The sequence below is a fragment of the Musca vetustissima genome, unplaced genomic scaffold (genome assembly GCF_032173495.1).
Source record: "Musca vetustissima isolate MV318-11 ecotype Yass unplaced genomic scaffold, APGP_CSIRO_Mvet_v1 utg75198, whole genome shotgun sequence".
NCBI classification, from domain to species: domain Eukaryota; kingdom Metazoa; phylum Arthropoda; class Insecta; order Diptera; family Muscidae; genus Musca; species Musca vetustissima.
Window position 1 is genome coordinate 54,269 of NW_026877125.1, and position 11,734 is coordinate 66,002.

At 36.3% G+C, this 11,734-nt stretch overlaps 1 protein-coding gene across 1 annotated transcript; it reads left to right on the plus strand.

Moving 5' to 3' along the window:
* Positions 1 to 681: 681 nt before the first annotated feature.
* On the plus strand, positions 682 to 1,395 carry LOC133321698 (ras-related protein Rab6-like). Its single transcript, XM_061530783.1, has one exon. It carries the CDS (start codon positions 722 to 724, stop codon positions 1,385 to 1,387), a length of 666 nt encoding a protein of 221 aa, XP_061386767.1. The 5' UTR covers positions 682 to 721; the 3' UTR covers positions 1,388 to 1,395.
* The last annotated feature ends 10,339 nt before the right edge of the window (positions 1,396 to 11,734 follow it).

The window sequence follows — 11,734 nt, forward strand, 5'->3', positions numbered from 1 at the left end:
AGCCTACTTTTAGGTTAGGGTGTTTTAAAATATTTTTTCACAGCCTACTTTTAGGAGTGACTTTTTAAAATAATTATTTCACAGCCTACTTTTAGGAGTGACTTTTTTAAAATAATTATTTCGCAGCCTGTGGACTTTTAAAATAATTTTTTTTCACAGCCCACTTTTAGTTGTGGATTTTTTAAAATAATTTTTCTATGGCATTGCCATATGAAATAAAATTGTTATTGAAACCAACACCCTTAAATTCCGTTACATTAGTCCTGAAAGAGTTAAACAGATGTTAAGTTCCTTTGGTTTTTTGGGGGTTGCTCCACAATGTTGCCATATTGAATGGGGGGATATGGCAACATTGTGGAGCACAAGTACCCAAATGAGAGAAACTTCCTTATTCCCTTTTATCCTTGGTTTTTCATGCTCGCTTGCCTTATACGTTTCTCTCTGGTGTGGTTATTCATATTTTATACATTCGCCTAGCAAGTAATACCAAAAACGTAAGAGGTCAGCAAACTCCTCCTTGGGAAAAATCTATAAACCAAAAAAGGAAAAAAAGAAAAGTGAAACGAAAAATTTTCAAAGAAAAGTTTGGCTTTTTCCAAAAATTTCCCATTTACCAGCCAAAGTAAAGGAGTTTTTGGAATAAAGAAATCGGGAGGTGGATATTTTTTGGCAATTTTTTTGAAGTTTTTTAGAGAAGAAAAAAAGTAAGAAAAAACCAAACATGTCACCCAATCCCCATTCACCATTACCCCAGGCAACTATGTCATCTGGTGATTTTGGCAATCCCTTGCGTAAATTCAAATTGGTATTCCTGGGGGAGCAGAGCGTCGGTAAGACCTCGCTAATTACACGTTTCATGTACGATTCGTTTGACAACACCTATCAGGCTACCATTGGTATTGATTTTCTCTCGAAAACCATGTACTTAGAGGATCGTACTGTGCGCTTGCAATTGTGGGATACGGCAGGTCAGGAACGTTTTCGTTCGCTGATACCCTCCTACATACGGGATTCGACAGTGGCTGTGGTGGTGTATGACATTACCAATACCAATTCATTTTATCAAACTTCCAAGTGGATCGATGATGTACGCACCGAAAGGGGTAGTGATGTCATAATAATGTTGGTTGGAAATAAAACAGATTTGGCTGATAAACGTTTGGTCTCCACCGAGGAGGGTGAACGCAAGGCCAAGGAGCTGAATGTAATGTTTATTGAGACAAGTGCCAAGTCGGGTTATAATGTTAAGTTGTTGTTCCGACGTGTGGCTGCTGCATTGCCGGGCATGGATTCGGCTGCAGACAACAAGCCATCGGATGCTATGCAGGATATACAATTGGGACAGCAAAATGAACAAAAGGATCCAGAGGGTGGTTGTGCCTGTTAAGCAAATGGAGGAGGATAGGAGAGATGTAAAGAAAAAAAAAAACAACAACAACTTCGTAAATCAATTATGAGATAAAAAAGAAGAAGAAAACAAAATATAACAAGAACAACAACAAAAAATATTTATAAGATTATTTGTTTCTTTACACATTTTGCTGTGATGATGATGAGGGAAAATATGTTGAAAAGAAGGACAATTGGAATGGACGGGACTGGACAACTGCAACGAAGAGGAAGAAGAAGAAGAGTATGCCTTTGTTTTTTGGTAAGTGGAATAATTTTATAAAAATTCTTTAAAAAAAAAATCTATTAAATATGTGTATTTTTGTATTTTCCAGTAATCAGCAAACCTCCTTATTTGGAGAATTTTTGAAAAAAGAAATGGGAATAGCCGCAGATTTTGTTTTCCACACCAGAAAAAATATTAAAAAAACCAAACAGCTTCAACATCAATATATCAAATTTATGGAACACATTACAAAAAAAAATTATTATTCAATGAAAACAAAACAACAACAACAACAAAATATCTTATTAAGCAAATGTCGATGTTTAATCAGAATCACGCAAAAATATCCAAGGCAGAGATTATCAACACACTGAAAATAGCCTTTAGTTTTTGAATAGTTTCCGAATGCTTTTTAGAGGCAAAACATGCAAAAAATTTTGAAAGGCAAGGAAATTTCAATATTCTGTTACAGTTTTTTTAAGTTTCCGAAAAAAAACTGGCTAAAAAAAACTGACTATGGTAAAAAGGCTATTGCAAAACAACACAAAAAATTTAGATGTTATTGAAGAACTACTACTAACTATTTCATTTATTATAATCAAAATAAAATTTAAAAAAAAAATGACAACAAATGCTAAATATAACAACTAAATAAATAAAAATCTAAATACAATTTGCAAAAAAAAATTAAATTCAAATTCAAATAAAAAATACACATTTTATGAAAACTTATGTGCTAAATTCTAAATTATTTATTCCACACTATAAGAGGTGGAGAGATTTGTGAGGGGGAGTGTGAGGAAGGGGAGGGTGCTGCTGATGTTATGTGTGATGATAATAATAACGATGATGATACAGAAGTGGAAACGCCTTTGTTGATGATTAATTTATTAGACGTGAATAGAATGGGAACGAATACGACGACAGAAGAGGGGATGATGACAAAATTTGGTATGGATATAATAACTTTTCAAGGCGTCGAATTTAACAATAATTTTTTTAAAGCTGTTAAAATAGGAATAGATTTTTAACATAATTTTTCAAGCTGTTAAAATAGGCATAGATATTTATTTTTTTTTAACTCCTACAAAATAATTTGTTCAAGCTCCTACAATAGGCGTGGGTTTAAACAAATATTGATATACATATTTTAGGGTTAGGGATGTACGGTTGTAAATAACAACCGTCCACTCGGAGACTATGTCCATTATGATCATCCTTTTATGTTACCTGTAAAGAAAAGAAAAAGAGGGAGTGGAGAAGCAAGGAGAAAATATATTGAGAGAAGAAGAGCGGAAGAGAGGTTATTTTTGCCATGTCAAATTTTTGACAAAGCCTAGGATCTGGTTTGGGTATATCCTCCAAAATGTTTATGCCTTCTGCTAATCAGCGATGGATATTTACAGAGGATGTTTTTAATTGTTTCCAGTTCTTCTTCGTCCTCACATAGACGACAGTAATCCTTTCCATTGGAGTCCCACTTCGAAGTGAGAGATCTAATCTCCCTCTTATAGTATGTCAGCAGCGAAGACGTTCTTTTACGAGAGAATTCAGGCCATATAGATCTTGAGATTCTGCAAGCAGGTTCTCTTAGCCATCTGTTGCCGACTACCTCGCAGTAGAACGTACGGATTCTGCCAATGAAATAGCCGATGTGAGGTTTCACAGATCTCTCAATCGGAAAATTGGACGACTGTGGATATGTCATTCTCTTCAATGTCACTAACATAAACCAACTATCTGTCGTATATCATTCAGAGCGGTCTTGCAATCATGAACTGCTTTTGAGTTTATAGTATGCGACTTCGCCGCTTTAAGGGCCGCCTGACTATCGACATATATATTTACATACATTTACTTACTTAGCTGGCTTGCGACAGAAATTTCGTTTCATAAGCCGAGCTTAAAAATGATTTCCAGGCGCGTCGGTCTTTTGTTCAGTTTTTCCAAATTGAAAGGCCCTATTGTTGTCTTCCACTTGGTCTTTCCATCGCATAAGAGCAAGGCCACGAATAAGATGGAAAGACCAAGTGGAAGACAATATTGCTGAATATGGTCTTTCAAATTGGAAAAACTGCGCAAAAGACCGACGCGCCTGTAAATCCTTTTTAAGCTCGGCTTATGAAACACAGTTCTGTCACAAGCCAGCTTCGCTTTTATATGCCTTCTGGGCTGGGACATCTTCATCCATTCTCACAGCATGACCTAGCCAACGTAGTCGCTGCAGCTCAATACGTCTAACAATGTCAATGTGCGAGAAAAGCTGGTACAACTCTTGGTTCATTCGAATTTTTCTTTCAAACTCCCCATTGAGGCAGCTCTCATCTGCTTGCGCAAGTAGCCATGCTTCAGATCCATATAACAGCACGGGTAGTATCAGCGTATTGTAGAGTGTGAGTTTGATCTGGCGGGAGGTGGCCTTGTTTCTAAACTGCTTACTTAGACCATAGTATCATCGGTTGGCCATCACAATCCTTCTCCGAATTTCAAAACTGATGTCGTTCGATTTGTTTATAGCGGTACAAAGGTATATAAAATCTTTGACTACCACGAAGCTGTAGTTCTCAAGTTCCACAGTTGGTCCGAGTCTACTAGACGTCTTGCGCGTTGATACCATCAGCTTGGTCTTCTCGCCGTTTACTGCCAGACCCACTTTGGCAGACTCCTTCTCAATTTGTTCAAAGGTGGCTGTTACCGCTCGTAATATTCGACCCAATATTCGTCATCGGGCGAGTAACATGTGTTGTTTAAAGTACAGAATGTCATTTTTGTTCACTTTTGCCTCTCGTATGACCTTTTCCAGCAGGTTGTTAAAAAGATCACACGACAAACTGTCACCTTCTCCGAATCCTTGTTCGGTGTTGAAGGGCTCCGATAGGTCCTTTCCGACTTTAACTGCTTACCTTGTGCCACCTAAAGTTATCCTGCATAGCCGCATTAATTTTGCAGGTTTTCCGAATGCAGACATGGCTTTAAACATCTCTAAACGGAACAGGATGTTGAGGTTCCAATCATTGGGCATTCATTCCTCTAGCCAAATTGTACTAATCAGCTGGTGTATGCTCCTGACCAGCATCTGACCACCAGTCTTGAATAGCTCGGCTTGTAACCCATCGGCACCTGCCCATTGATTGCTTGGCTATGTGTTATACTCTCTATACCGTCATCCTCTTCACCGCTACTATTTGATACCAGAAGTTTTTCAAAATGCTCCTTCCAGATCCTCAGCACGCTGTCTGTATCTGCCACCAGGTTTCCATCTTCATCTCTACAGGAGGATGTGCCTGCACCAAAGCCTTCGGTTTGGTGTTTTACCCGTTGGTAAAATTTTCAGACTTCATTCTGACTCCTGTACATCTCGATTTGCTCACGCTCACGTTTTTCTTTTTCTTTCTTCTTTTTTCTGAAAATACGTTTCTCCTCTCTCCTTTTCTCCCGATAGTTCTCCATCGCATTACGTGTTGTTACTGTCCGCAGGGTTGCCCTATATCAATAGCATTACGACACTCCGGATCGTACCACGGATTTCTTGATGGTGATTTTTGTTGTCCAAGTGTTGTTTTGCAGCAGTTTGTAGGGAGTGGGCAATTCTCTGCCACTGTGCTTCTATATTAATATCGGGACAAGGTGCTTTCATCAAGCAGTTTGGCAAGTTGAACGGATTAGACTTCTGCTATCTGTTGTGTTTGCAGCTTTTCGACGTCGAGTTTCCGTGTTGTGTTAGATCGCACCTTTGCTGCAAATTAAGACGAGTGCGTACCTTGGCTGCCATCGATCGGACGTCTAAAACACTGGACGTCTATCACAACATGATCGATTTGATTTCTCGTTGTTCGATCGGGAGAAATTCATGTGGCCTTGTGTATTCATATCGAGATGCTTGAATCTGGTGCTGCTAACTACCATGCTTTTTTTTGCTGCCGCGAAGTCAATCAACCTCAGGCTGAATTTTCCGACGGTGGGGCCATAGATATTTTCCCTTCCGATTTTTGCATTAAAATCTCCACGCATATTTTAACTGCTTGGAATAATATTTTAAATATCAACGCTTGATGTTAAAGCAAAAAAAACTATTTTAAAAAACCTTTAAAAAATAAAAATTTTAAAATTTTTTGCTAACATTCCAATTCTTTATTTAATTTTAAATTGCTTCTCATACAAAAAAAAAATCACTTATTTACTAATAACACATTTTCGCTCGTTTCGCTGTCCATTGTTCGTTTTTGTTTGTCTTTTTTTCTTTTTTGAGATCGAATTTACATATCGTTTTTATCGCTGTGATAGATCATAACATCCTTCAACATAACATTGGGTAATTGTGATATTTTGTCCATATTTGTCATTTCACGATCGAGAGGATACATCAAGGGTAAATTATCCACAATGAGGGTGTCCATACCCAAGCGGGTACCTTGTCCAGAGGTCATCATCATCATCATATTCTTCTTTTCTTCGACGGGGGTTATAACAACCATTAATTGCATGGGTAGACCTTCAGTGCGACCACGAGGCAGCAGCATACGATGTGGCATTAGGGTAGTTTGTCCAACAATGGGATTCATGGTGAGATCTACATCACCCTTCATGGCCCGCATAACACGTTCATAAATTTCCGAATATAAGGTCACATCTTGTCCAGTCCATTGAATATCCTTTGATTTGCGGCTAATGACATTGCGTCCGGCATTCAATTCAATACGCATAATATCAAGGAGTAAAGCATTTTGACGATGTTTTTCCATGGCCACTCTATTGGACATGCCATTGATTTTGGGTACCAAAAACATGCGTACGACTACATTTTGTCGCCGATCCGATGTTATATCCATATTAATAGTAAATGATTTATGATTGAGGCGTAGCATGCGTCCCATAACCCCTTTCTCTTGACCTTCTTGCATATTGCTCATATCCATTGGAACTTCTTCGATATAGGTTCGCAGTTCACCAATATTGAGATTATTAATGGTAATCATATCGCTTGAGATTTCTTCGACATTACGCACTGCAATCATATTAAGTTCTTGCATTTCTTGCTCCGCAATATTTATGATTTGTTGTAGGAGAATGTGGGCAATGGGGCTCTCTAAGATTTGGGACATTTCCGTGGCAAAGGTAAATTTGGAGAGGTTCATCATTTCTTGTAAAATAACTTTTTGCATAATTTGATTCATCTCTTGCATTTTCATTTCATAGGACATTTCTTTTTCCTTTAGGTACATAAGTTTTTGCTTTAGAGTATTTTTCAGATTTGCGGAAATTTCTTGCATTTTTTCCATAACCATGTTTTGGGTAAGGTCATCCATATGGGAGGAGTATTTCATGGGATTTAGCATACCCATATTGGTCATAATTTGCATTTTGTCCTCCATAATTTCCATATTTTTCATTGATCCCATATTACGCATTCTTCCCATGCTTGGCATCATGTCCATTCTGTTCATCATACCCATAACATTCATCATATTTCCATTGTTCATCATGCCTACATTACTCATCATGTTCATATTGCCCATACTTCCCATGTTGCTCATCACACCCATATTCTTGAACATATCACCATCGTTCATTCTGCCCATAATATTGTTCATCATGTTCATATTGGCCATATTATTATATAATCCAGGAGTTTTCATAACATCCCTGATACTAACTCTTCTCGACTGGTTCATTCCATACATCATATTCATATTATTCCGCATGTTACCCATAGAGTTCATTGAATTCATTCCCATCATTCCCATATCCATGGAATTCATTTGGATGGAATTCTTCGCCTTCATTATTATCATCTGCAACATATCCATATTATCCAGTGCCAACATAATATCAAGTACCTCCATTATGGTCATTATATTCATTTTCATATCCTCATCCATATTCTCCAATACGATCATTCTTTTCATTAAAGGCATTCGACTTAGCATTTTAATTTGATTCACTACATTCATTCTATCCTTCATATTCATCATTAGATCATTAATTTTTATTATGACCATTTCATTATTAATTTTCATCGACATTACGATCTCAGTTTTTTGTGGTAGATCGAACATTTTTAGTACATCAACATTTTGGAGCATCATTAGTTGCATCATCATATCAATTTTCTGCATCATTACGTTTCTTTCCACAGTTTTCATATTTTTCATTAACTCCAGCATTTCCATAACATTCATTTGATTCATCATACCCAAATCGAGCATTTTCATCATTTTATGCATTAATAGGGTTCGTTCAGTTACACTCAAATCTAAAATATCCATTATTTTCGAGAGATCCATGTTGTTCATTATGTTCATGGTGTTAATTTTGTACACTTGATTCGGTTTTCTAATAATCAACATATTCTGCAACATATCCATATCATTCATTAACAACATATTATCGATAACATCCATTATGGTTATAATATACATTTTCATTTCCATGTCCATGCTCTCCATCATAGTCATTCGTTCCCTAAGAGGCATTTGGTTCATCATTCTGATCTTCTCAATAATTGTGCTTTTCTCATTCATGTTAAGCATTTGCAATCCTTTCATTTTATCGTTCATGGTCATCATGACATCATTTGTTTTAAGCACGTCCATCATTTTCATCACATCGACATTTTGGAGCATCATCATTTTCAACATCATCTCCATTTTGTTCATCATAACTTGCTTTTCCATTGTTTTCATATTTTTCAGAATCTGAATTATTTCCATGACGTCCATTTGATTCATCATTCCCATATTGAACATCTTCATCATTTTGTTCATTAATAGGGTTCTCTCATTCATGTTCAGACCCATCATATCAACGATCATTGAAACGTACATATTGTTCATCACGCCCATGGAGTTCATATCGCTCATCATACCCAATGAGTTCATTCCCATCATTCCCATTGTGCTCATTCCGCTCATCATACCCATGGAGTTCATTGGTCTCATAACTATACGCTGCATCATAGACATATTATTCATCATCAACATGTTATCGATCACATCCATTATGGCCATAATGTACATTTTCATATTCATATCCATGTTCTCCATCATCGACATTCGTTCCATAAGGGACATTTGATTCATCATTCTGATCCTCTCAATAATTGTGCTTTTCTCATTCATGCCAAGCATCAACAATCCCTTCATTTTATCATTCATGGTCATCATGACATCATTTGTTTTAAGCAGGTCCATCATTTTCATCACATCAACATTCTGGAGCATCATCAGTTTCATCATCATCTCCATTTTGTTCATCATAACCTGCTTATCCATTGTTTTCATATTTTTCAGAATCTCAACCATTTCCATGACATCAATTTGATTCATCATGCCCATATTGAACATCTTCATCATTTTGTTCATTAATATGGTTTTCTCATTCATGTTCAGACCCACCATATCAACGATCATTGAAACGTACATATTGTTCATCATGCCCATGGAGTTCATATCGCTCATCATAGCCATTGAGTTCATTCCGCTCATCATACCCATGGAGTTCATTGGTCTCATAACTATACGCTGCATCATAGACATATTATTCATCATCAACATGTCATCGATAACATCCATTATTGTCATTATATACATTTTCATATTCATATCCATGTTCTCCATCATCGACATTCGTTCCATAAGGGGCATTCGATTCAACATTGCAATTTTTTCCATTAATACCATTCTATCATTCATGGTAATCATCAGTAAGCTCTTCATTTTATCATTCATGGTCATCATGACATCATTTGTTTTAAGCAGGTCCATCATTTTCATCACATCAACATTCTGGAGCATCATCAGTTTCATCATCATCTCCATTTTGTTCATCATAACCTGCTTATCCATTGTTTTCATATTTTTCAGAATCTCAACCATTTCCATGATATCCATTTGATTCATCATGCCCATATCGATCATCTTCATCATTTTGTTCATTAATAGGTTTTTCTCATTCATGTTCAGACCCATCATATCAACTAGCATTGAAACGTACATATTGTTCATCATGTCCATTGAGTTCATTCCACTCATCATTCCTATTGAGTTCATTCCGTTCATCATACCCATGGAGTTCATTGGTCTTATAACTATACGCTGCATCATAGACATATTATTCATCATCAACATGTTATCGATAACATCCATTATGGTCATTAAATACATTTTCATATTCAGATCCATGTTCTCCATCATCGACATTCGTTCCATAAGGGGCATTTGATTCATCATTCTGATCTTCTCAATAATTGTGTTTTTCTCATTCATGCCGAGCATCAACAATCCCTTCATTTTATCATTCATGATCATCATGACATCGTTTGTTGTTAGGAGTTCCATCATTTGCATTACATCTACATTGTGGAGCATCATCAGTTTCATCATAATCTCCATCTTCTTCATGATAACTTCCTTATCCATTGTTTTCATAGTTTTCAGAATCTCAATCATTTCCATGACATCCATTTGATTCATCATTCCCATATTGAACATCTTCATAAGTTTGTTCATCAATAGGGTTCTCTCATTCATGTTCAGACCCATCATATCAACTAGCATTGAAACGTACATATTGTACATCATGCCCATGGAGTTCATATCGCCCATCATTCCCATCATATTCATATTTACTTCGATTGTATCCATCGACAACATGTTATCGATAACATTCATAATGCCAACTATTTCCATGTTCATGTTCATTACCATAGAGTTGAGCATATTCAAGCTATCAATTAGAGGCATTCGGCTTAGCATATTCATTTGCTGCACCAGAGTCAATCTTTCTTGCATGCCCATACCCATCATCACCATTTGGAGTTGATTCATTTCCATTGGTTGATCGATATTTAATTTGTTCACAAGACCGGTGGTTTGTAGTAAATCGATTATTTTCATAATATCGACATGTCGTAACATAATCACCTGCAGCATCATATCGATTTTTCTGACCATTTGTGTTGCTGTGATATTTTTATTTTGCATTGCCAATTTTTTAATTGCCTCCGTTATTTCGATAACATCCATGGATGATAACATGCCAATATTTGACATTTTTGTCATTTTATTTAGTAACCGTATGCGTGTAGGGTTATCTAGATCGATTAGATTGGTAATCATTGAGATATCCACTTTGTTTTGAATTCCATGGGATTTCATTGTTTCGATAATGCCCATTTTTTGTAGCATATCGATTTCATCCATTATCAACATGTTATCGATAACATCGATAATTGTGAGAATATCGTTTTTCATGGTCATAGGCATTTTCTTCTCCATCATCATCATTTGCATCCTGTACATTAATGGCATTTGATTTAGTTTTAGAATTTGCTGGGCAATCATTAGCTTTTGGGCGCCATTTAATTCATAGAGTATCTTCATGCGATTTATTAGGTCCATTTGATTGTTCTCCTTTAAAATCATTTGAATATCATTGGGTGTTTGGGTTGGATCCATTAATTTCATGGCATTTACATTTTCCAGCATAATTAATTTCAGCATCATTTCCATTTTCCCGATTAAATCTTCAGATGTTGGCATTTTTCGAATAACTTCAGAAATCTCCATCATATCGTAATAACTTAGCATATTTCGTATTATCATTGATCTCATGGAATTTTTCAACATTTGTCTTTGGTTGTCATCCGAAGCGATTGGGATCTGCAGATTTGACACCATATCCATGGCATTGGTTTTATTGATATCCGTAACCACTTGAAGGGTTTGCATGATGTTTACATCAATCACTCTTGATATGTTATCGATAATATCCATAATCGCGATTATTGACATTTTCATGTTGACCTTCATGTTCTTATTTAGCATATCGAATTTCCTGTTAAGCATTACAGAATTAATTACATCAATTTTATTCATAATATCCATTATTTCACGGCGAAGTAGTTTTCGCAAGGCCTCAATTTTCTCTTGGATATCCAAACGATTATTTATATTTAGTTTGATTGCAGCATCCGGCATTTGCACCAGCTCCATAAATTTCACCATATTAATATTTCTTAGCATTATGAACCTCAAAAACATATCGATTTTCGGCATCATATCCCTCTCTTTCATTGGCTGCAGGACTCCACTAAGTTCCATTAAATCAATTTGGCTCATT